Raw genomic sequence first — 24,658 nt, forward strand, 5'->3', positions numbered from 1 at the left:
CAAAGGGTGCGATTCGTAAACGAATTTTGGAAACAGGAACAATGGTTCGTTGTAAAATGAAAAAGAAACTAGCTCTGAGGCCTCTGATTAGCTTTGAATCATAAATAGCAACAAATGTTGTGGACTCAAAATCGTATGCCATGTGAACCGAATTCCTGTTTATCACACCTGTGGCTGTTCCATGACACAGAATTCAAGCATTTTCGATTTCAGCAATTGTATGTACGTTCAAACAGAGCCAGCTATCTGGAAGACTTATTTAATATGAAAAACCCTATGTTCATCTCATTGAGATTTTAAGTAATTTATAATTATATTCATTAATTTTATTATATTAAGTAACATAGACATGCATTCTAATTTATATAATTCATGTTAGTGTTTCTCGAGGTAACACGATTTATGAATTTTAACATCGTTGTTCGCTACCGTATGTCTTTGCAAGTTAGAAAAGTCTTCCCTCAGAAAAAGAAAAAGGATAGAAAACTATTTCTTTAAGCATCTTAACTACTTTTCTGAAACAGAATATCACTATGTTGCTGATAAATTGAGCAAGTCGATAGCTGCTGAGAACTAATAAAAACTACGCATAGAAAACTTAATAGAAACAGCTTCGAATCTTAGTATCACTACCATAGGCTTCTTAAAGAAAATAAATAAATAAATAAAACATTAGTTAACATTCACTAGAATCGTAAGCAATTCTTTTCAATTTAATAGCTATTTTGAGTGTCTGTTTTTATATATATTAATTAAAGAATCTTTATTCTTTTTTTTATAATTCTTCAGTTTAAAGATAAAAAGTGATTAAAGACAGCTCAATTAAATGAGTTCACTTATGCACTAGGTAAAGGAGAATGTGATTCATTTTAATTCAGTAGAAATAGAATAATGCAAATTGTATATTAATAATATTAAATAAAAATCTGACGCCATTATCAATTTTAAAAACACAAAAACTCGATGTATGAACGAACAATAGACTTTTCTAGTATTTTATTTTGTATTATTTTTACATAGATACAAATGCATAATAATATATATGACAGTAAATTACATTTTGACAAAGGTATGATAAAAGAAAAGGATAATTTTAGCACAGTATCTCTTAAATATATTCCAAGATTTCTTTGCTCGTACATATCATTTTTTTTTTATGTACACTATTTCTATTCAATGAAAAATATAGAATTTGAAGACTTGTTAATATTTTCAAATCTAGTGTCTAAAATTAGCATATAAGAAATTAATATTTTAAACAAAGAGTTTTACACATTTTTAGAACGATATCAGGATCTTTGAATTAATGTTTAAAATGAAAGAGTATTTTTTTTTTCAGTATACTATCTGATAGCCTTTTTTCGGGCGTATTAAGTCTGCATTGTGAACTGAAGACTTTGCAGGAATCTGTAGAAAAAGTACATATATAATGCCTATATCAGCCTTCATTTTTTCAAGGAATGCAGTGGTATTTTTCGAAGTATGACTTGTAGCTTTGTCTTGATGAAATTTCCCTTTTTGAAAGTCACTGGAATAAAGAAATGGAATTTCTTTTATAAATATGGTTCGTAAAACTTTCTCGCGATAGTACGTTGAGCAGATTTCGAATTTTTCCCCCATGCTTCTTTTTTTTTTTTTTTTTTATTCCCAGTATTCGATCGACTACCGATAATAATAAATCCCTTACTGAAACTTTCTTTCCATTGACGAAACCGGATTTGTACAATGTATACATTGTTTTCGATAAGAAATATACCTATTTTTGTTGCAGTCATTTAGGTAAAGACAGGTATCACATTTCCATATATCTCTAGTTAAATAGTTTTTGTACAGAGTTCTACAAACTGTTTTGTGATGAACCACATGACTCAACAAAAGATGGAGAACTTTATGCTTTAAATCATAAAGCTGGTTAAAAGCGTAAAAGCATTATTATATTTATTGTCACTATAGATGTATTTTCGCAAATGATTTCTAACTTGGTAGGTTTCTTTCTGGTTACGAGCGATTTCACTTTAGAAATATTTCAAATAATACGTAATATTTTGGGTATTTTTTGGAGTCTTGTTTCCATGTAACAGAAAATATTGATATTTTTTTTTTCCTTTCCCGATTAATAATATTGCTTATTTTTCATTTAGAAATTTAAATACTATGCATTTTACGATGTTTTTGAATTATGTAATAGGAATGTTTTTCTTTCGAAAACGAAAAAGCATATTCTCCAATCCACAGTCTGTTTACATATACCATTTTTAAAGAAGAATAAATTTAAAAGTGGCAGACGATATTTTGCATTTGAAACAATAAGCTGTTGCTAGAATAATTTATTCCAAAACATTTGCTTAAAAAAAATCTTCATCGAAATCCTTCTAAAAGTGTATAACTACCCTCATTATATAATCAAATGAAAAAGTTTTTTTTTTTTTTTTTTTTCACTTATCTCGGAGAAAAAAATACAAGCAAGATAAAAGACTTTAAATTTTTTGAAAATACGCTTCAAACATAGTTTCTTATTAAATCATTTTTAGGGGGTTTCAGCTATGACCATACTCGACGCATAAGTTTCATTGGTGAAAGTGCAAAGCAGAAATAAAATGAGCAAACCTAAAAAAGAAGTTAGCAAACTTTACCAGCTCAAATGGGAGATATCCCATTCCGAATGTAAAATTAAGGAATTGCTTGTCCAAAAGTTGAAGTTATAGTTATTATTAGACCCTGAGCGGCATAGAAGAAAAAATAAGAAGCCTTCAAATCAGAAGTAAAGGTAAAAATATTACTTAAGTTTGAATTTGAGTTGTGAAAAATAATTTTAAAAACGCTAATAATTTGAATTCATACACACGTGCATATAATATAGACATTCCGTATATATGAACAATCGTCAACAACAACAACAAAAAAAAGATATATGTCTGAAACTTTTTTATTTATTGTCGTATCTTCACAAAATTGGTGTCGATGGAAATGGCTCTATGGGACAGGTTTATTCCAACCTACAAACTGAATAATTGATTTAATTAATCTGATTGATTAACTACTATCTCAAAATTTTTATCTAAATCGAGGATTCCGCCATTAAGGAAATCGATACTTTTAGCTGAATCGATTTGTCAGCTTGTAATTAAATTCTAAATAAAATTTAATGAAATTCTGATGATAATTTCGAGAATAATAGAGTTTTGAAACTGACACTCCAACGTTAAATGAAATTTATGTACTTTCAGCGATATCTTGGAAACTATTATATATTTTTCAAAACTTTTTTCGCTCTCTAAAAGAAACTATCCTTTTCCCTTAAATCACGAAATAAACGCATAAATAATACAAATTTATTTATTATTATTATTTGAATTTTAAACAGGAATGTGGGGAAAAAGAGTATGGTAACATACTAAAATTTTTACATGGAAACAAAGCTGATATGCTAAAATGTCTGAATTCAAAAAATTGTTCTCATATCTCAAATAGTTTTTGAAATATAGACAAAAATTGTAAAATTCCACTACCAATGTGCAACGCCCACTTTTTGCGGGACCGTATATTAAATTTATTTGCATTTATAAATCTACTCTTCATTAAGCGCAAGCTTCACCGGCAATTATAATATCGCAGTTAGTTAAATAATAAACTTATTTTCCGGTAAGACAATTTTAATTTAATATGAATTTTATTTTCTTTTTTTAAAAAAATGACATTTTTTCCACTCAAACGATATAAAATTTGATATCAGGACAGATTGGCCTTAGGAATGTTTAATTGATTTGTTTTTCTGTTTACCGGTGGTTATTAAAAAAACTGAGAATTACTTAATATATGATATCCGGCAGGTTGACTCTTTTGGGGCGGAGTTTTGAGCAGACAAAATTAAGTATATTTCAAGTGAGTTTCGGAACGAAATTTCGTATACATACATAAAAAGAGCTGCTGAATTGAATTATTAACAAATCTCGATTTCCGTAATGGAAAAATTTGGAAATAGTAGTTAATTAACTCGGTTAATGAGTTTATCGGTTGGAATAAACATGTTCCCTCGAGCCATTTCCATCGACACCAATTTTGTGAAGAAGCGACAACAAATAAAAAACTTACAGAGGTGTCTTTTTTTTTGTTGTTAACGACTATACGTACATTCCGTGCATATGTACTCATTGACTTTTAGTTATTTATTCTGTTATGAATTTTAAATAGGCACTGGTATATCAATATCCATACATTCTCTGAAATTTGAAGCAAAATTACATTAGTTACATTTTACATACATAATAATTTAATACATTTTGCTAAAGGACTATTCTTTCTTTAAAATACATAAAATGCAAAATAGGATCCCCCGGAACATTTATGCCAGGGTCATTCATTTTGTGTCAACTCATCATACTCTATAAACATCATCATTTCATATTTTCATAAAATTTGTCACAAATGTATGATTTCCATTTATTTGAAAAAATACCAAATTTCATACAGATATATCAACTTGTTATTAAATTACAGCTAAAACTAAATATAATTTTAAAAATTTGTTCTAAAACAGTGAATGGAATTTTTTTAATTGCTCCAGGAGCTCTCCTAATTTAGTTATAGAGGTATTCTCCTATATTAGTCAAAGAAAAGCTATTTTACAGCATTTTTTTATATTTTTCCTTGTGTCATAAAGCATCACACAGGTTAATTAAAAATAATTAAAATCTTAAAAAAAATAATTCAAGTATATTTAAAAAGGATATATATCTTAAAATTTATGCCATGAATAGATAGAAAAGTTGTAAATCTACTGGCAAAATATAAATTTGGGATGATGATGGGTTATTTGTTAAAAATACTAATGTATCTGAGTAAAATATATAAGTGATTTTTCCTAAAGAACATTCTTTTTTATGTTCTAAAAATAAAGTCCAAATTTTATAGATTCGAAAGCAGTCCCTGTTTTTAATATATGTGAGATAAAACCGTAGATGTAGATGTATCAGTCATAACATGTAAAAATGAAACTGGAAACAATATTTTCAACCGGAAGTGAAAGTTTTGTTTTATTTTTACCATAAAGTCCAATTTGAAATGCTGATATAATTTCTCTACCTAACCAGAAACAGTTTGCTTATTTCAGGCAAACTGTTGCTGGTTAGGTAGCTTATGCTTAACTGTTGCTTAAAAAAGATAGAAAGCAGCTTTTGTTTTAAGTATTATCTAGATGAACTAATGTGCAAGTACATTTTTAAACGTATTTTCTGAAGAATGAATATTTCATTATGATTACTTCAGGAAAAATATATCACAAAAGCAATTTTATAACACCCTCGAAGATGTAAAAAATAAACCGTAGATTTTAAGATAACCTTATTTAATCATGATTTACACACATTTTCATTTCAAAACATAAGAAATTTTGGAAAAGAACTATTAACAACTTCAAACATTCATAAAATATTTGCTTATTTAAATACTTCTCATATTGTGATTTATTACAATTTAGGTAATTTGAGAAATATGTATGTGAAATAAAAATGAAATATTTCCATTATTTTTTAATCAATGTTAAAAAAGGAAAAACTCGTCACCGAAAACAGTTGGATGCTATAAATCTAAAGCTTGATTTTTCATTAATGTTCGGTATTTAGCTGAATAACACAAGACTATTAATTTTAACAATTCCTTGAAAAGACATGAATACAAACCTGAAGAAAGATTACAGTTAAAGAAAAATTTGTTTTTAGTAGAAGAATATTTTTTTTTATCATCTGATGTTTGAAAAGGCATGCTTGTTTTGCATACCTCACTTTCAAATGTAATGTAATTTCTTCTAGTGGGAGTAACTGGATTCTACTTTATCAGAACATCCACAAAATATGAAGATGCTCGATAAAAATTTCATCATCTTTTGTAAAGCATGTACCAATCCATCAATTTCCTTCATAGATAACTGTGTCATAGTCTGATACGTCTTCTAATTTATCTAGATAATTTAATAATTCCTTTTCCTGATCCTACAAATCATCAGAGACGAATTCATTTATAATTTTGATGTATTTTAAGAATGAACATACAGCTATGATCATTCACACAGTACAGTGTTTTTTGGATAACCAATGCTTGATCAAAATGACTTCCCTTGAACGATTCTGATTCACATATTCCTCATGGGTTCAGTAGGGAAAGTCTACCTTAAAATTATTTTCAATTGACCTTTCAGAAAGTTACTGTAGGGTTTGATTTTCATTTTCTTTCATTCCATTGCTAGTCTTCTCCATATACTATAGTAAAAAAAAGGCCACTCTTTCACTTTAAAACTTTCTTTATGAAAACAGAGGCTCATTATTATTGTATAGAATGGCAGGCTAAACTGAAAAATAAAAATACTGAGTCTGAATTTAGAAATGTTGTATCGGTGCTATATGTATACTTTTTATGGACTACATTTTTAATTGTTTTAGTACTATTACTTTATTTTTTATAAAAGTTAAAAAAATCAAACATTTTAACTATAAGTTAATGCTTAAGTATAAACAAATAAGTACTATCAGTAATTTGCAACCCTGCATAGTTCGTTTTAGACTTATTACTGTATTAAAATTCATATTGATTTACATGAAATTATAAATATTAGCTTTACAAAAAATTAGGTGAAAACAGAATTAATGAGAAACAAATTTCAAAAACACATCCTAAATTTATATTTTGCAACATAATTTATTTCGTGATAGTAATTTTGCAAATCTTAAAATATGTACTAGTTGAAAAATTAAAATTTCTATTTAGATATTTCTCAATATTATGTTATGAACCAGAAGAAAGAGCATGAAAAATGCTGTAAAATGGCACTTCTCCCAGCTCTATACTCAATTGGAATTTTTAGAACCATTCGAAAAATTCCATTCACTATTTTTAAACATACTTTACATCGTAACTAATGAAATTTGACATTTTTCAAGTATTGTATATCCGTACGAAATTTTGAAATGGTATAGAAAATTATACTTTAAAATTGTGCTGATTTCAACTGGAACGACTTATATTGAAAAAGGAATTTGGCGCTCCCTTCTCAAAACTGTGGCACACAGCTTAAACAGTTACAGATCTAGATTGTAGAAAAAATAAATCGTTACACTGGTTATTTCTTAAAATTCAATTAAGAACATTTTTATGCAAAATAATTGATCTTTATGCTTAAAAGAAAAGATAGTCTTGAATTGTGTGCAATGTCAGGGAAATAGATCAATTTAAATTAAACAAAAATTCATAGCGATTATTAGCAGATCTTATATAAAAGAATTGGCACTAGATTGCAAAAAACCTGGGTAATTTGCTAAATAAGAAATCTTCTCTTACATTATATTGCATTTAATTGTTAAGATATTAATATTTTCTTATTAAACTTGATCTTTATATTTCCTTTGTTTTCGAAGATGAACATTCCAGCAGAGAATATCTGTAAATAAATCAGATTTCCTGTTGTCTAACACAATTTAAAAGAAAAACAAAAATGCTTGCATTTTAATTCCCCAAATGAATTGACAATTATTTCAGCCTTATACATAAGCAAAAGCATTTACTTGAAAAGTCCACAAGAATACAATTTCTTCCAAATACAAAGTAATTTTTATCAGCTGTTCTTTAGAGAAATCTTGCAGTATAGAATGTCATTCTTTCTATATAATGGTTAAAAAACTTTAAGCTAAAAGGAATATAACTTCTACATTTATTCAAAATATATTTATGTAAACATAATGTGGTTCAATATTTACAATTATGAAATGTATAAACTGAATCCGACAATTAAAAATGAAATTTTATTAATTAAATTTGCAATTTTCTTTTTGTACAAGCTACATCCATTCAAGAGTTGAAAATAAACATACATCTTAAAAGTGCACATTACAAGTTATTTTTAGTCAGTAGGGAATCGTTACAAATTTTTAAAAAATCAACAGTTTAAAAGCTGGCACTTATTTCATTTTCATGTAGTAATTCAGAATCCAGGCTTGAAACGCACAAAATATGCTAACTTGAATAAAAACCCATTCAAAAAATAACTTAGCATTGCAAACATTATTAATTGAATACTGTAGTCTCATTAGGAAATTGTTATACATTTACTCTGAAAGATTAAATGTAAATAAAGATGCATACTATTACAAATTAGGTTTTATGAGTTGAAGGAGAACACTATGTAGTATTAAGAAAGGCCAACATACAAAATATTGGTTTAGTCAATGCTACAATAATTGAAGCAATTGCTGGAAATTGTCACCTTTCCTATACAACTCAAATTACTAATATTGGAGAGATATATATTATGGGCAAGTTTCTGCAAAAGTTCAACTGAATGACTAGAACTGATACATGAAAACAGAAAAAAATGCAGATTAGTTTATATACGAAGTTATGTTTAATAATTCAGTTTACAAGAAATGGCAGTTAATAGCTGGACACATTTTAACTTATATGTAGTACAAAGATATAAAGCTAGATTTGCATTCCTTTTAAGTCCTGGCTTAAAAAAAAATTAAGAAACATGGCTAGAAAGATTTGGAATTTCCAATTCACTTCTTTGAAAGAAATTTATTTTATGCAGTACTAATAAAATGACCAATATAAATATTGAAAAATGTATTCTTTTAACATAAAATGTTGCAATACCAGAACTTATAACTCCAACTCTATTTTAGATTCAAAATAGAAAATCTTTGGAAACTAATATACAAAGACAATCTCAAAACATTCCTACTTCCAAAAATTCAAAACGTATTCCAAACTTTTTTCAGGTTGACATAAATAAGCCCATATGCATTTATCATGCAAGTTTAAAAAGTACATGTATATTATCTACTACATGAACAAGTTAGGTAACTACTTTTTATACAACACACGGGTTACTTCAACTAATGTGAGGATACAGATATGCTTTTCAGTAAGAAATAAAAGATCATATGTAGTGGCCTCCCTATGGTCTAGCAGTATGCCAATCCAGTAATCAGGCAATAACATTTCAGAAAAAACGAGTGAAAAGGAAAAAAACTGCAAGTCAATATCAGCGATCCTGATACAATATAAACAATAAGATAGCATTCACATTTTGTAATATTTAATATATATAATAATGTTCTCCAATGAATTTAGTTTTTGCTATTAATATGCATTTTTTACAAAAACCGTCAGTCCTGTAACCCATCACCAGAAATATTACTAAGGAGCCACTGTACGATAAATAAAATGCCCTACTTTATGGAAAAATATATTTTTCCCAGTATATTAAATTTAATATATGATAATAAAATAAAGTATTTTTTAAATCCGGAACTAAAAATGCTTTAAATATTTAAAGCAATATAAACTTATTTCATTTTAAAAAATCATAATTCAGCATAATAAAAGACACAAGATTTTAATGGACAAAACATGAATAAATTAGAATGAGCACTGTACAAACAAATGTAACGTGAAGTACATCTAAGCACAATTGCATTGCAAAAGAAAGCTCCCAACTAATATTAAGGAGCTAAAATTTGTTATAGTTCTTCTCTAGAATACTTGGGTTTTAATTCTTCTATCCTTTTTATGAAATCAGCCTTCTCTATGCATCCTTCACAGCGCTCATCCCAATCTGAAAGGATCTTTTTCAAATCCCGCACCTTTAGTTTCTTCAAATCCACAGTTTTCAAATCAATCATTTTTTCATATCGTAGGTCACAGATCTGCTGATCTTTTTTCTTCAGTTTTTCACAAATCTTATCTATAGGAAGACCATAGCTCATAGGTTTGGACATTTCTGCAACAATCTTTGTAGCTGATTCCTCAAGACCACCAATATAATAACACTAGAGAAGAGAAAAATTCACTGTCAATTTTATATCATAAAGTACCATTGAAATTTAACAATTTTATAAATAAATATCGTAGTAAATCGAATTTAAAATGTTAGTAGAAACTTGGATCACTCAGAAAACTTATGCAACAGCTAATTTCTCATTTCTAAAATAGATATTGAATTTAAAAATATAAAAGCTTAATATTTAATAAATCTGAATTAAGCACTATACTGTAACAAAATTTGATGAATCAGTTTATTATATAATTCCAGTACAGCAACTATCAAAATTGTTAAAAACTGGACAAATTTTGCAAGATTGTAATACTGCAAATAAAGAGAAACCAATGCTAAGAACTTGAACTGGTACAGGAACATATTTTTTTTATTTAAAAGAATATTTTAAAACTTAAAAAATTGTAAATTGACTGTGGTAAAATTGTAAACTGATTGGATGGGGAATCAAAATTTGGAGAAGTACTTTCTTTCAGACAACCAAAACTTTGTAAAAAATGTAATTCAAGCACTGCAACACAAAAATTTACAGTAAATAATTAAACCACTAGACAGTAGATAAATATATTTAAACTTTTCTTCTCCTCACTTCAGCAAACACAAGATTTTCTGGTTACTATCAGATGTCATGCAGCAGCGTAATAAGAGTAAGTGTGTTGCAAGGAGAGGATCAGCTTGAACTGACCTAGTCTTTAAATTCATGTTACATTTAGCAGCATAAAATACATGGATTATTTGGTATCGATACTATTTAGATAATAAATATGTATTCAAAATTAATCATAATTAAAAGGCATAAAGTTGAACAGTTATGAAAAATCTTGTCTGTACACATGTATTATTATTAGTCTGATCTAAAGAATATTAAATTTCTTAAGTTAGAAGTTTTTGAACATCGAATGAAAAATAAAATTAACAATTCTCTTACACTTTCATTTAAAAATATATTTAAATTCAAGTCTTGAAACTTAAATTTCGAATATAACACAAATAGATTTAAACACATGAATAAGTTTATAATTTTTAATAAAAACATTATTAGTTTTCATTAATTAATGTACTTAAAAAACAATGCACAAAATACATACAACCAATATAATGAACTGTTTAATTCTGAAAATATTAATGATTACATAGACATTTTATGTAATTTATTATAAATGAAAATCTTCAGAAAACTTGAATATTTTAGAAAAATATAATGAAAATTCTTAAATTCTTCAACACAATTACACCTTGCACACATCAAATAAGCTGTTGATTAAATATTCTGGATGACATATCAAACATATCATTGATGACTATAATAAAATAGAGCATAAAAATAACAATGAGACTATTACCAAACACATCATGAAGTAAACTCAAGATATACAAGCAAACCTTGTAACAAGCACCTCTCATAATAAGTGATTTGCAAGACAGACTGAGTTTTTTTTAATAAACAATGTTTCACAGAATGAATTATATGATGACAATCTCTCATCCATGCTGGATTACTCAGTAACCAGCCTGTATAAAGATTTGTTTGAAGAGAGCCCTTGTATCTCTATGGATGTTTTGGACAGAAGCAGTGTCAAAAGCTAGTCTGACGTGTCTGTGCAGGTGCTCGCTGAATCTTAATTGGCGACACTGTGTATTATATTATTAACCCTAATGTTATGGGCCTAGAGATGGACATTGATGAATTCCTGGAAAAAAAATAGCCAGAATACTGAAGAACTTATAAAGTCACATTCTATGACACATTAATGGAAATTTGATCACAAGAAGATATAATAGCCTCACCAGAACAATAACCTTCTAGTGAAAGCATGAGAAATTATCACATATGTTGAGATGCATTAACCTAATAAGCCAGTAGCTATGTCTGCTACAAATTTGTTGAATGATAATGCTGTGTCTCCTTTTTACCACATAACCTGTCTTTATATTTTTCTTGGGGAAAAAAAGCATGTATTATAAATGAATTACATTAGAAACTTATTTGAGCTTTTTTTTAATGGAATACATTTGTCTATTTTAAATGAATTTCGATAGAAAAAATTGTTTCATTTCAGAAGTGCTTTACATTACAAGTAAGATTTGAGAATAAATAATGCTCATTAAATGAGGTTCTTCTATACCATGTGAATAAAGATGGTTATATTTATAATACAGAGTTTAATTTGTGTTTGCTCTAGAAAATTTAGGCTAATATTCACTTTTTTGAGAAATTAGAATTGATGTCAAAATTACAGACCACACATAGCAAGATGAATAGAATTACATGCACACAATACAGAGGCACACAGCAAGTATTTTTGCAAAGTCTATATAATCATTACTGATTAATTTCTCGCCACTAAATTTTGTTTACCTTGGACTTTACAAAGAAAAACATTTTGATAATCATTTGTTACAGATAAAGTACATCATTTGCCACTAAATATTTAGTGAAAAATATGAAATTTTAACAAATAAATAAAATTGTAATTGTGCAGATGAACATCAGAATCTTGAAACCAACACTGTATATTTCCTAATTATATAAATTTTTCTAAACACTAAAGGAAAAAATATAATGTATTGTTATTAATTGCAATTGTTTTCAATGCATTTTTAATTACAATGTTTTCATTCAGGATACTGCAAATGTATAAATAGTCTTTGGTACAAGTATTAAATCTCTCACACCCAATATTAAACAATTTGACAGTTCTAAGATAAAAAAAATCTCTTAATATACAATAGGGAAATCTAATTAAATCTGTACATTTAATTTACAGCAATAGATTCCTAAAGCAAAATTAAGTTTTATTCTTTTAATCAAAGTTTTATGTAGTGTTTTAAAATAATAAAAAAACATTGTTTCTTAATCTGATGTGCTGCATTTTCAAGCTGCAAAACATTCCTTATCTCTTCTGAGAATAATAAAAGGATTGTGCAATCACAAACCGTCTGATCAACAAGATAAACTGCCGACAGTGGCTGGGTCTAATAGCCCTCAGCCCCACAAATTGCATAAAAACTACCAGAGGGAAAATAATCCCTTTGTCCAAATGGTAATATGTTTAGATATGAAAATTTCAATAAATATAACAATTTGGTTAACTGACAAAAAGAGAGTTAAAGAAACCCAATACTACTACATAATCTTACAAGTCATTTCAATTTAGAAGACAAGTCAGAAAACTGGTAATTGAAATGAAGCATAAAATCTCGTGCGACAGTTTCATGTAAATTACTTCTAAATGTATTTTGCTAAAAATATATATTGTAGCAGATTTAAGAAACAATTTTAAGCAATATAAACGAAGCCTAATGGAACTACAAATAAAACTTAAATAGGCATTAAGCAAGTAAATTAAAATAAAAGGAACTAAGCTTTTAATAATATAAACATGTGAAATCAAAAATTTCATGGGAAAACTTGAACTTATAGCATTATTTCCATAGTCTATAAAAGTATGCAAGACAATTATTGCATTTCACAAACCTGAAAAGTATAGCGGCTCGTATCTACAAGTGTTACAGCATGATTGATTTTCATCTCAGAATTTAAAAAGGCAAATAAATTTAGCTTTCAATATTCATCGAATGAGTAGTAAAATTTGTCGCATTAATATTACATGTTTGCTATATAATATAAATATCTAAAGTAACAAGAAAAATTGACTAGAACAGAAGGAGGGAGGGAGTACCCATAATAAACAACAAATTTTAACTCTCAAGTCAAATGAATAAAACCAACCTCTTGTCATGCTGCAATATATAAATTTCTAAAGACAGCTTTAAAATAAAAGTAGGATAAGTAAGTAGGACCAGGAATCCAAATGTGAAATTCTAACCACTCTCATTAATTTGATCAAAGTAAAGAACATAAAAAAGTTAACAGCAGCAAAATAATTTAAGTACTCTAAAATTAAGTACCTTGATCTTAAAAATACTGAACAAACATTTTACCACTTTATAATCTGTATTTTCTGTAGGCGGTTTAAGGTCACATTTTCTACCTCGGTTGTCTGGTACCAGTAACGCGATTGAAAATGTGACCTTGAACTGCCTACAGAAAATACACCGACTATAATTCTACATAAAAGCAAAGAATTTTCATTTAAATAGGCAGGCAGTATAACAAGATCTGGTGGTAATATCATAAGAAAAGCAAAATGGGTATTTCTTGTACATACAATATTTTTAGGACAATATCAGCAGTTAAGCTTTAAAATCTGAAAATTATGTATATATTTCCTGCTTATTTCAAAAGGTAAAAGAAACTGCCTGAACACTCTTTTCCATAATTATTCTAAGAAACAGCCCATGTCAAACAAAGCAGTAAATGAGTATCAAAGGAAACATGTTTATTTACAGTAATATTTTATCAGTGCAAATTCCTATTCGAGAACAAAACTTTACAAGTTACTTTATTAATTTAATTATAAAAAATATTAAAGTTTGCTAAATGTATAAGCAATTAAATTGTTTAAAATTCAATACATATCATTATTTATACAACAATTACACAATTTTAAATGATAAATGTTCTGTTGAAAAAATTATAATGCTTAAGAAATTAAAAATATTTTCTGAAAAAAATTACAATTGACAAAATAAATACTTACAAATCTCTCTTCAGCTTTTTTAACTGTCAGACAAAATTCTCTGAACTTTGCTTCAATTTTCTGTGGTGATGATTTTTCTGATGATGCTAATGATTTCTCAAATTTTGTTAATGCCCCAACACATACTGAAGAAAAAGAAAAAATAAGATGTGAAGAATTTCTATATAATTGAAGATTTATAAAAATCAACCTGATATATTATAATTCTTCAAATTAAATTTTATATTTATATTAAATATTTAAACTAAGCAAGCAATATATATTACATGCAAAGATTAAGTTATAACCAGTAGTATTTGTAAAAATAAAACATGGATAAATACCACAAAAGGAAAATGCATAATAACTTCATTAATCTTTTTTTAACCATAGCATTCACAGCATATTTATAATGTCAAATAAATCTTGTCTAATGTATGGAAGTAGGTTGATACATTTATAAGATATTACCTTTTTATACTTAAATTTTTAATCATTTTCATACAATTCAATTGTTTTATCACCATTTAAATTTAATACTTTTTTTTATTGCTTACATTTATCAAACAGCAAGCACAGATGCTTAACTTTTATATTTATTATGCGTTTTATCTTAAACTCCTTCCAAGACTGGATAAATATTTGGTTACATACAATAGTTTCATAAATTAATTTTATGCAGTAATTTTCACATGATGAAGCTGAAATAAAAAACATGATACACAATGATCCAATTGCCAGTTATTGAATTCATGTTAAACCTAGCAGGAAGCCAAATTGTAGTCAATAGTACATAAAATTGTCTATAAATAAATGATTAATAATATTTTCTAGTAGATTCAGAAAGTATAATAAAAAAGTATATATTTTTCTCATTTTAGTACTTTAATAAAATTGTTACTCAAGATACAGATTTATCCCTTGTCAAGTTTATAAGTTTATGTCAAGACTATAAGTCAAGTTTTTAAGATATCCAAATTATAAAAATTTATCATTACAGGTAAAACTATTACAGTCCTAAACGAATCCATGTTAATGACAGGATGACCAAGCCATTTCCTAGATTTAATTTTAGAAGATATTTAAGAAAAGTAGAAACACCCTGCTGTCATTAATAAGGTGCCTTCTAAAGGTAATTGAAATAAGAGCTCTCTTTTGCAATTTTAAGATTTATAAATCTTTAAATCAAGACTACATAAAACATTTAACTTCTTGGTAGATATTTAGCAAGTCAGAATGCTTTAAGATTCATTGATTTAAAAAGTCAGCCATACTCTAAATGAACAAAGAGGAAGAAATCAATTGAAAGATTAACATGAAAAGCAATTTTCTTTTTGTCCATTACAAAATATAACTTAAAATTATAAGGAATTATAATAAATAATCCAAATTTAATTTCGAGTTGAAAAGTGTCAATTTAAAGATCAGAAGTCCGTTAAGGTCAAATCTATAAACAGCAATTTCAATATTCCAACAAACTAAATTTTTTATTTTCAGAATTGTAAATTAAAATAGTTTTCACTAGATATATTTACAAGTAAGAAATTGGGACTCTACATTTCTATTATTAAAGTAATATTGCATCAGTTTACTCACTCAAACATTTTCTAATTAAAAAAATAATCTAAAGTTCAAAATAAAATATGTAATCAAATTTCTTTTAAAAAGATAATAATAGTTTAGAAAGAAAACAGAAATCAAATGAAACTGGATTACAGCCAATGATTTAACGATCGTAGAAATAAATATATATTTCTCTGAGAAAACCAGAAAAAACAATAAAAATAATGCATATTTTAACTCTTAAATAGATTTTTAAAGATTTGATATCATTATCATTTAATAGTTAGAAAATCGCAAATATCTTGTCAAAATCCTTTAATAATCGTAAGACCTACGTTGCAAAATCTTTCCTCAACTGCAACGACAGGAACCGCTTTGTACGAACAGGCTCACATTTTTTTTTTAATTGAGTTTAATTCTTGTAACAGATGCGATCCAAAAATCCACGTCATACTAATACTTTGTCAACGTCAAAAAATTTAGTTTCGATTTTAAATCATTTAAATAAAAATAGAAAACAAATTTTTGAACTAATATTTATCAAAAAGTACTCAATTCCACATTATTATTTAGTAATATACTTATGATAAAGTTATTTAGTTATATATATTACATCTGCTGCATGATTCCATATACATCAATTCACTAGAATTAAGTACAATATAAAACAAAATTAAATGGTTTTTTTATATATTTACCTTCACATTCACCTTCTTTCAAACCATTCGATGATTCAAATAATGCTAGTATAAATAAACAATTAACTATATAAATCAAATGTGCCATAGTTTCTGATGAGGGAAGTAAGCAAGAAAAGAAATGATCTCCCACGAACTCTCACTAACAACTCGAGTATCTTCAACTCAAAATTTCACTCATGAAAACTGGAAACTTTTGTTAAGCAATGCCCATTCATCATAGCTGGATTTGACAACACGTAAACTACCGGCTAAAGCCAGTTGTCGGGATATGATTGGTCTAAGTATAAATGCCACTTCCGATTCGGAGAAATTCGGATTGTAGCTTTTGATACTATCAAACTGAAGTGAAGCTATCTGTAATTAATAAGAATACACTGTAAAAAAAAAAATCATAGATTTCATACAAATCAGAAAATTAAAAAAAAAGTCTATAAAAAGGAAAAGTAATGCAAAAAATCATTTTTTTAGATGTGATTTAAAACGTGTCCCCAGAAAGGTAGATCCTTCTACTACCAACTACCACCATGCCAAGATGGCGCTAATTTCCTGGAGATGAATGGAGCTTATTTTTGATCGCACTGTTACGTATTTCAGAATTGATTACAGATCAGAGATTAATAAATAGGCAAAGTAGACAACTGCCTAGGGTCACCGAAACTCTAGGAGCCCGCAAACCCTTGAGATTTTTTGTGGTGTTTTTTTAATAATTTTATATTGTGTATTCCTTTAAGTTACAAAGGTCGTGCTCAAAGGCGTACCTACATAAAATGGCCGCCAGGGTAAATATCAAGACAGTATATAGTATCGAAATTTCGATGCAACTTAAATATCAATATATAAAACATTTTTTAATTAAAATGATTAACATTTCACAAACTAACTTCAATTTTGTAATGCCGACTTATTTTATTTTGTATTAGTACTAATTGCTACCCCCCCCCCCAAGAAGTAAGTTAGAAAATAGATTAACAAAGCAAAGAAAAAAAAATGCATATTTAATGGAAATCAATTTTGGATCCATGAACAAAATGGAAATGTTCCGTACATTTTGCAGCTAATGTAATTAACGGCTTAGTCGCTTATATTTGATTGTTAAAAATAATTAAGTAGACTGATTCTTAAAAATTATGAGAGTTAATGAAAATTGTTAGTCATTTTGGTCAAATATTACTGAAATTTAGATTACATCAGTTGCGCATTACTTATTTGCCTATAAAGTAAGCATGGAAGTTACATAGTAAGGTAATAATAAAAATAATTAATAGCTGTAAATGCTTTTATCCTGAAACTAAGCAAATTATCGTCTGAAGAAACGAAAAACTGCGTATATTAAAAAAAGTTCTGGCAGTCTTCTTAATAATTCATTTATGTAAAAGTAATGAAAAGAAAACATTGTGTACAAAATATGATTCAGCAGTATAAATGATCATACTCTCACAATAACGCACACATGGAAAAAAAATAGCATTCCTAAGCTGTAAAAAAAATTTAAATAAATTTTTGATGAAAAATATCTGATTAATGAGATGCTCACATGCTTAAAATAGTTATTATAATAATAACATTTGTTGGATTGAAAATTAGTTTTTCATTTAATTATATTGCATTAATTAAAAAAACAAATTAATTCTACGGGCAAACTTAGCTCTAAATAATGAAAAATTGCCATTTTCGTAAGAAATATATAGTTAACTCTTCAACCAGCTGAAACGCAGAAAGTCGCCTCAACAACTTTCGCTAATGGCGGTTTGAACGCAGAAAGTCATTCTTTGTACATTCAAACGTCACTGTTTTAAGGAGATATAGGTTCTGGATTGTCGCCGATCAATGGGTTAAAAATATCTATAATTTAAGAAATTATAAAACCTTTTAAATAATTCAAATACATTAAACAAACATCACATGAAAAACCTAATCCTAAATAAAAAAGTAACTTATACTTAAAATCACACACACAAAAAGAAAATCTAAGCAGAAGAAAACAAATGGTTTAAAAATTAAATGAAACAATAAAATTTGAATTAAGCTTCAACAATAAAAACTACTGTTGTAAATCATATTTAAAAATCTTTTCAAAATTGATAAAATTACGGGAAAATTGCACAACAATTAAACATGAAAGGAATGTTGAAATTTTAGCATGATGTAAAAATTATTTAAAGATATCACAATGACACATAAACAATATTTAAAAAACAAATCTTACAAATCATTTCGACAGTTTTTCACGAAATGTTACTAAATTTTCTCAGATAATTTGATCTATTAATCTCTTGAAAAGGGTTTAAATAAGAAATGCGAATTACTATTCGTGGAAAATGTTCATTTTAAGAAAAATGTCGAATAAAACCCAATTCTTTGATTTCGCATTTAAACAAATTTAAATAAAATTCATTCAATGCATTTATCTATTTAAAAAGAAAAATAATAAAAATATATAAACATTACTTTTTTATTCAATGTTTTTTTTTTTTTTTTTTTTTGAATATTAGTAACTTAGGATTGATTCTCTTTAATCTTTACCAAACAAATAAAAGTATTTCGTTGAGCGTTATATGAAAATTGAAATAATATTTTATTCAACATTTGTCTCGAATTTCAGTAGAAATGTATATCCAATAGATGTAACCATAGAGGCTGTAACATTTTATCTCAATTAGACCATGAGGAGCTCTGAGACAACTTGCTGAGTTAATCTATATATTATCGTCCCTCAAAAAAAAAAAAAAAAAAAAAAAAAGATGTTCAAATAAAGTTTTCCTCTTTTCTCACCATCTTTAAAAAGAAACCTGCGATATTAGAGATAACATTTTGATCATTAAATTTTTACTGAAGACTTCTATGTGGCATTGTGTTTTGATAAACCTTATTGGAATTGGTTTCCGATTTGTAAAAAGGATTATATACTGTAAAACTTCCTTCATTTTATTGGAATTATCAATTTACTAAGAGAAAAAGAGTACTTCTTAATTGAGAAGAAATTTTCAATTAAGAATGTTTAAAGCTATATAAAATATTGGAGAGAAATTCTCAATTAAGAATATTTAAAGCTATATAAAAATATTTGGAATTTCTTTAGTGAGATTTATTTCCAGATTTTTTACAAACCACCTATACTGAATAATCATCTTCAACGGTTTTCATATTCGTTTACTTATGGAGCTGAACTAAAAGAATTGAGTTATCACAGGATTGATATCTTCTAATAACTTCAAACTTAAAGCATGAACCTTCTACATTTTTAAGCTGATTTGAAGTACCAAAAGAGCTAATGAAATAAGAAAAATAAAATTTTTTTCAAGACTTCCGAAGATTTACTTTTAAGAGAAATCGGAGAGTTCCATCATGCATATGTGAGGTTATTGTATTCAAAACAAACATTCTGAAGGAATGAAACATATTTTGATATTTTTGTTATGCTATTCAACATTAGTTAAAAGGTACATTGAAATGAATACATGTTTAAGTTTTTTTTAAGTCAATCGAATTTGTATGCTTCATTGTAAGAAATTGAGAAATTTGCAATTATCTTTTGGGATTTATCAATATTTAAGGATTAACTTTTAACTTATTTGACCTATTTATAGTATTATTTATATCCTTTTAACCGTTTTTGTCATTAAATTGTCCATTTTATTTTTCTAATTTGTAAACAACGTTATGAACAACTTAATGTATCCAATATAAAAGGGGATGGTCAATGTCAGATAGGTGGAAATATTGGATTTCAAGGGGAGAAAAAAAGAAGAGGGACATTTTTTTTTATTAGAATACTTCACACCAAATATTAACTTGGCATATGATGGATGCCACTTATAGTTATCGCTTTGGGTTTAAGATGGTCCGATCACTGCATGCAAATGACAACTACATCCAAAATGACTTTAAGACGCTTCAAATATTTGGGTGTATAAAGACAGCAGAAAAAAAGGAACATTCAACTTTTATTACATTTTACTTATTCGTTTCAATTAAAAGCAGAAAATCGATACAATGTACAGAATTGAAAAAGAAAATATTATGTATTTAATTTTTAAGCTTTTTTCAAAAAGTTACCTAGAGTAATCTGTTAATTGAGCTACCAATCATCTGATAGATAAACTAGTCATGTGAATAATGCTCATCGAAACTTTTAGCACGATATTGGACTGATTTTCTTAAAGTAGAAGGATTTAAAAAAGTTTTTTGGGCTGATGGTGGATTTTCACCGCCCCCTCTTTCTTGTCATTGTTCCCGTGTTTTAAGTTTTCTTCTCTTCGAATCATCCGCGATTGACAAATTGTTTCTTTTGTAGTTTTTTCAGATGTCTCTAAATTTTGTATCGATACTCATCCCGGCCTCTTATTTTTCTTCGAAAAGGTCGACTTCCTTTGCGGAGGCATCAGGGCCATCCTCTTGCTGTGTCCAAATAAAAGCTCCATTGTGAAGTACTTACCTTATAGTCACATCGGAGCTTTCGCCGTAGGCCTTCTTTACGAAGTGCAATGCTTTTAATAAACTTATTATTTTTTTTCCCGTGATTTTGTCAGCAGTGAGAATACCAGCTCTTTCAAAGTCCATGCCATCAATTTTTTTAAGCTTTCTTTTAAAAAGTTATTGAGACTAATGTTTTTTTAGGGATTAAGTATTCATTGGATAAATTGTTCCTATTAATAATGTTCATCAAAAGATTCAACACGCTTTTAGACTGATCTTAAAAAGCCTTCTGTCTTCTGACAAAGCAATGGTCCATTCACATGTCCGCCCTTTTCTTTTGTTTTCAAAAACATGCCTTCAATGCATATTAGACGTCTAAATCTTTCTTATATCACTTTCGTTTACGCATAAAATTGTCATTCTTCCCGACTACAAATTCAGTATCATTCCATTATTTTAGCAATTAATTAAGGAACAGTAGTTAAATTTTCGCCATGCCCCCAGCCTCCATGGTCTGGAAAGTTGATTATACTCCTTCAGAAGACCGCACTTTTCTTTCATGCTTATCACACAACGTTCATCCATTGTGTAACTGACAAAGTTCTTTGGTCACTGCTATTAATTTACAAAATGGGAGGATGCAAAAGACTGCAGAGGGTAGAGAGAGAGGTTGGTTCAGTGGAGGTAACATTCTAAGGATTTTTTTTTTTTTTTTTGCCTTTGATTTTTAGTTTTAGCCTTAGACTTTCCCTTCTGACAATTCATATTCTTATATGTATTTAGATGAAGAAGACTCGACTCTGTTTTGATCAGTATAGTCGATTGATTTTTACATTCATTATCCCTACAAGTGGTGACTGCTGTATACTAAATGACTCCTCAAGTTTTTTATTTTAAGGCAACAGAAAGCAAACCAGTATTAAAATTAATCTATAAAGATGATATAGTTGGGATCGTTTTTAAGGTTCATGATAATACATTGCTTCTTTACAGATTCATGTTTATTAGCTACTAAATCACACCATCTCCTGAGCAGCATTATTGTATTTAAAGCCTCTTGTTACTGTTTAACGAGTTTTCAGGGCTTCTTTAATACTATTAAATCCATTCTTACTAATTATATTAAAATCATTGAACTTACCTGGCCGCTTATTACATTCATCCATTGAAATAATGATTTTCCTTTTAGCAGTATGGCATAATATGGCAGTTTGACATCAGTAAACAAATTGATCAAGTCGCAAAAACATGAGTAAAAAAGTAATAATGGGTGATAAATAACGGTCTTCATGACTATAGAGATATAATAGGTGGGAATCTTCTACAACACCAACGATTATCCGGTTGTAAAGCATCTACCTGAATTAGAAACCCTGTAACACACAAAAAGAACAATTAACAATGGCGGAAACTGTACAGTACACTAATCGATATATGGTTTTTAATTCATTTACAACTGTCATCGTATAAACAGAATGCCGAAAAAATTAATGTCAAATAACAAGGCTGGGCAATTATACTGCTATAATTCCTCCCTAATATAGTTTCGTTGAAAAAAATTGCAATTAGTTTTGATAATTAAAAATGAATATAGTTTTACTTTTAAAATAAAGGGCAGCACTTAATTCAAAATTTGTAGTTATATCGAAAAATAAAGAGTCAAAAATAAGGACAGGTGTACAGCATTTAATGCAAAATTTGTAGTCAAATCGGAAAACGAAAGTCAAAAATAAAAATTCTTATAAAGAATATAGTGATAATAATATAAAAAGTTTTTGTATACTAAAATAAGCAGAGTTGAAACATTATAATGTAAAGTCTGCTGTTATTACTAAAAAGGAAGAATACAAAAAGACAATGCTCCTTTATTAATTTCGCGAAAAAGGTTTACTATTGAAGAAAATACAATTTCAAAGTGTGAAAGATATATAAGATATAAGATAAGAAATTAAAAAAAAAAAAAAAATGAAAATTCACAGTAAATTTTAGAAATAAAGCTGTTTCCGATACAGGCATCAGATGGAAAGAGGGGTTTTCTTATTCTTGTTGAATAAGAAAGACTCTCTGATGGACCATAAAACAAAAGAATAGAGTGCAAAATGAATTTATTATCAAAAGTTAAGTAGATATGATTATTTTCGACATAATCGCTGCAAAGATCAAGCAATTGTCATATTGGTGGACCAGAATTCTGCTTTTTCTTCACAGAACGACAGTCGTGCAAGCGGCTCTGGTGCACGCCACATCCGTCGGGGTCAAACGTCCCCTCGCTGGTGTGGTGCGGAAGCCCGGAGAGGGGTGCGCCAGCTCAGGCGTCGTCCTCATCATCCGACTGCGGTTCAAAATTACGAGCTCCGTCCCAAAATAGCCCTAGTGTTTCTTTAAAATGGGTCGTTAATATAACTAAACCAAACTATTGTATGTCATTAAAAAATTCAGACATTTGCTTCAGTGCTAAGAGATATTTTAATTTAATCAGTTAGATTTACATTCTATTTTCAAACTACCTGAAAGCTATTTTGGAAAGACGCTCGTACTTTTAAACGATTTTCGGATAGGATGGCACCTGAGAGATCATTCCATCTTCGTACACCAATGAGAGTATATGTGTGTTTCTGCACATTGCGAGCCTATATGCTCGCAATCAAAGAGCATGTATACTGCGGATTTTTCTCAGAATCGAACTGTGACATGCCCACAGCAATCCGTGTTACGAAATAAAGAGTAATCAAAATAAAACATAGAATATTTATAATGACAATAAATAAAAATACGAACTTTCAGCTGCATTTTGCATTCACATTTTCAGAAAATTAATATAATTATTTTGATTATTGATTTATTTTGTTAGATTTGAATTTAATTAACCTCTTTCTTGAATTTGTGGACAAGAATTTATTTTAAACATATACATAGTCTGTGTATGGCAAGACTTTTCAGACTGTAATTACTAGAGATCTCTTCTTGATTCGGATAATTTCTCACGATCCTCTTTACTTATCAGAAAATTTTTTACTATTACCCTAACTGTATATATAAATAAGAAAATAAAACTGCTTAAAACAGCATTGATTAATATTCAGTTTAAACAAATCAGGCGATACATTTGCTCGTTAAATTGTTCAATAAATTTTAATGAATGACTGAATAATTTCAAGGAATAATTAAAGACAGTGGCTTTACAATTATTCTTCAATTACTAATTTTTCAAAAGCGAAGAAAAACACGAATTGTAAAGTTTTGCGGCCCAAATTTATCTTATAAAACCCTATATGAAGTTGGAATCCTGGATTTATGCTACCCAGGTATACTGTATACTTTATATATTTAGTGTTTATTCACCATTTTTACATAGCATTAGTTTACTTGATATTTACATCTAATATTAGATGTACTTTGGCAACATTCTATTGATTTAGTGGTTGTGTAAAGGCTAAAGTTTGATTAGTATTCATATTATTTAAAAACATTCTAGACGTATCTAGTTGTCATCTTCATTGAACTATAATGTAGAGCATATTTTTGCAACTCTAAAATTATTCTGCGCGACCACATTTAAGTTTGGTACTAAA

At 28.0% G+C, this 24,658-nt stretch overlaps 1 protein-coding gene across 1 annotated transcript; it reads right to left on the reverse strand.

Moving 5' to 3' along the window:
* Positions 1–7,768: 7,768 nt before the first annotated feature.
* Positions 7,769–16,946, reverse strand: LOC129960712 (mesencephalic astrocyte-derived neurotrophic factor homolog). Its single transcript, XM_056074280.1, has 3 exons — positions 16,668–16,946; positions 14,428–14,552; positions 7,769–9,818 (listed from the first exon to the last, which is right to left on the reverse strand). The coding sequence occupies exons 1-3, from the start codon at positions 16,753–16,755 to the stop codon at positions 9,510–9,512; spliced, it is 522 nt and encodes a 173-aa protein (XP_055930255.1). The 5' UTR covers positions 16,756–16,946; the 3' UTR covers positions 7,769–9,509.
* Positions 16,947–24,658: the final 7,712 nt, after the last annotated feature.

The sequence above is a fragment of the Argiope bruennichi genome, chromosome X2, assembly GCF_947563725.1.
Source record: "Argiope bruennichi chromosome X2, qqArgBrue1.1, whole genome shotgun sequence".
Lineage (NCBI taxonomy): Eukaryota > Metazoa > Arthropoda > Arachnida > Araneae > Araneidae > Argiope > Argiope bruennichi.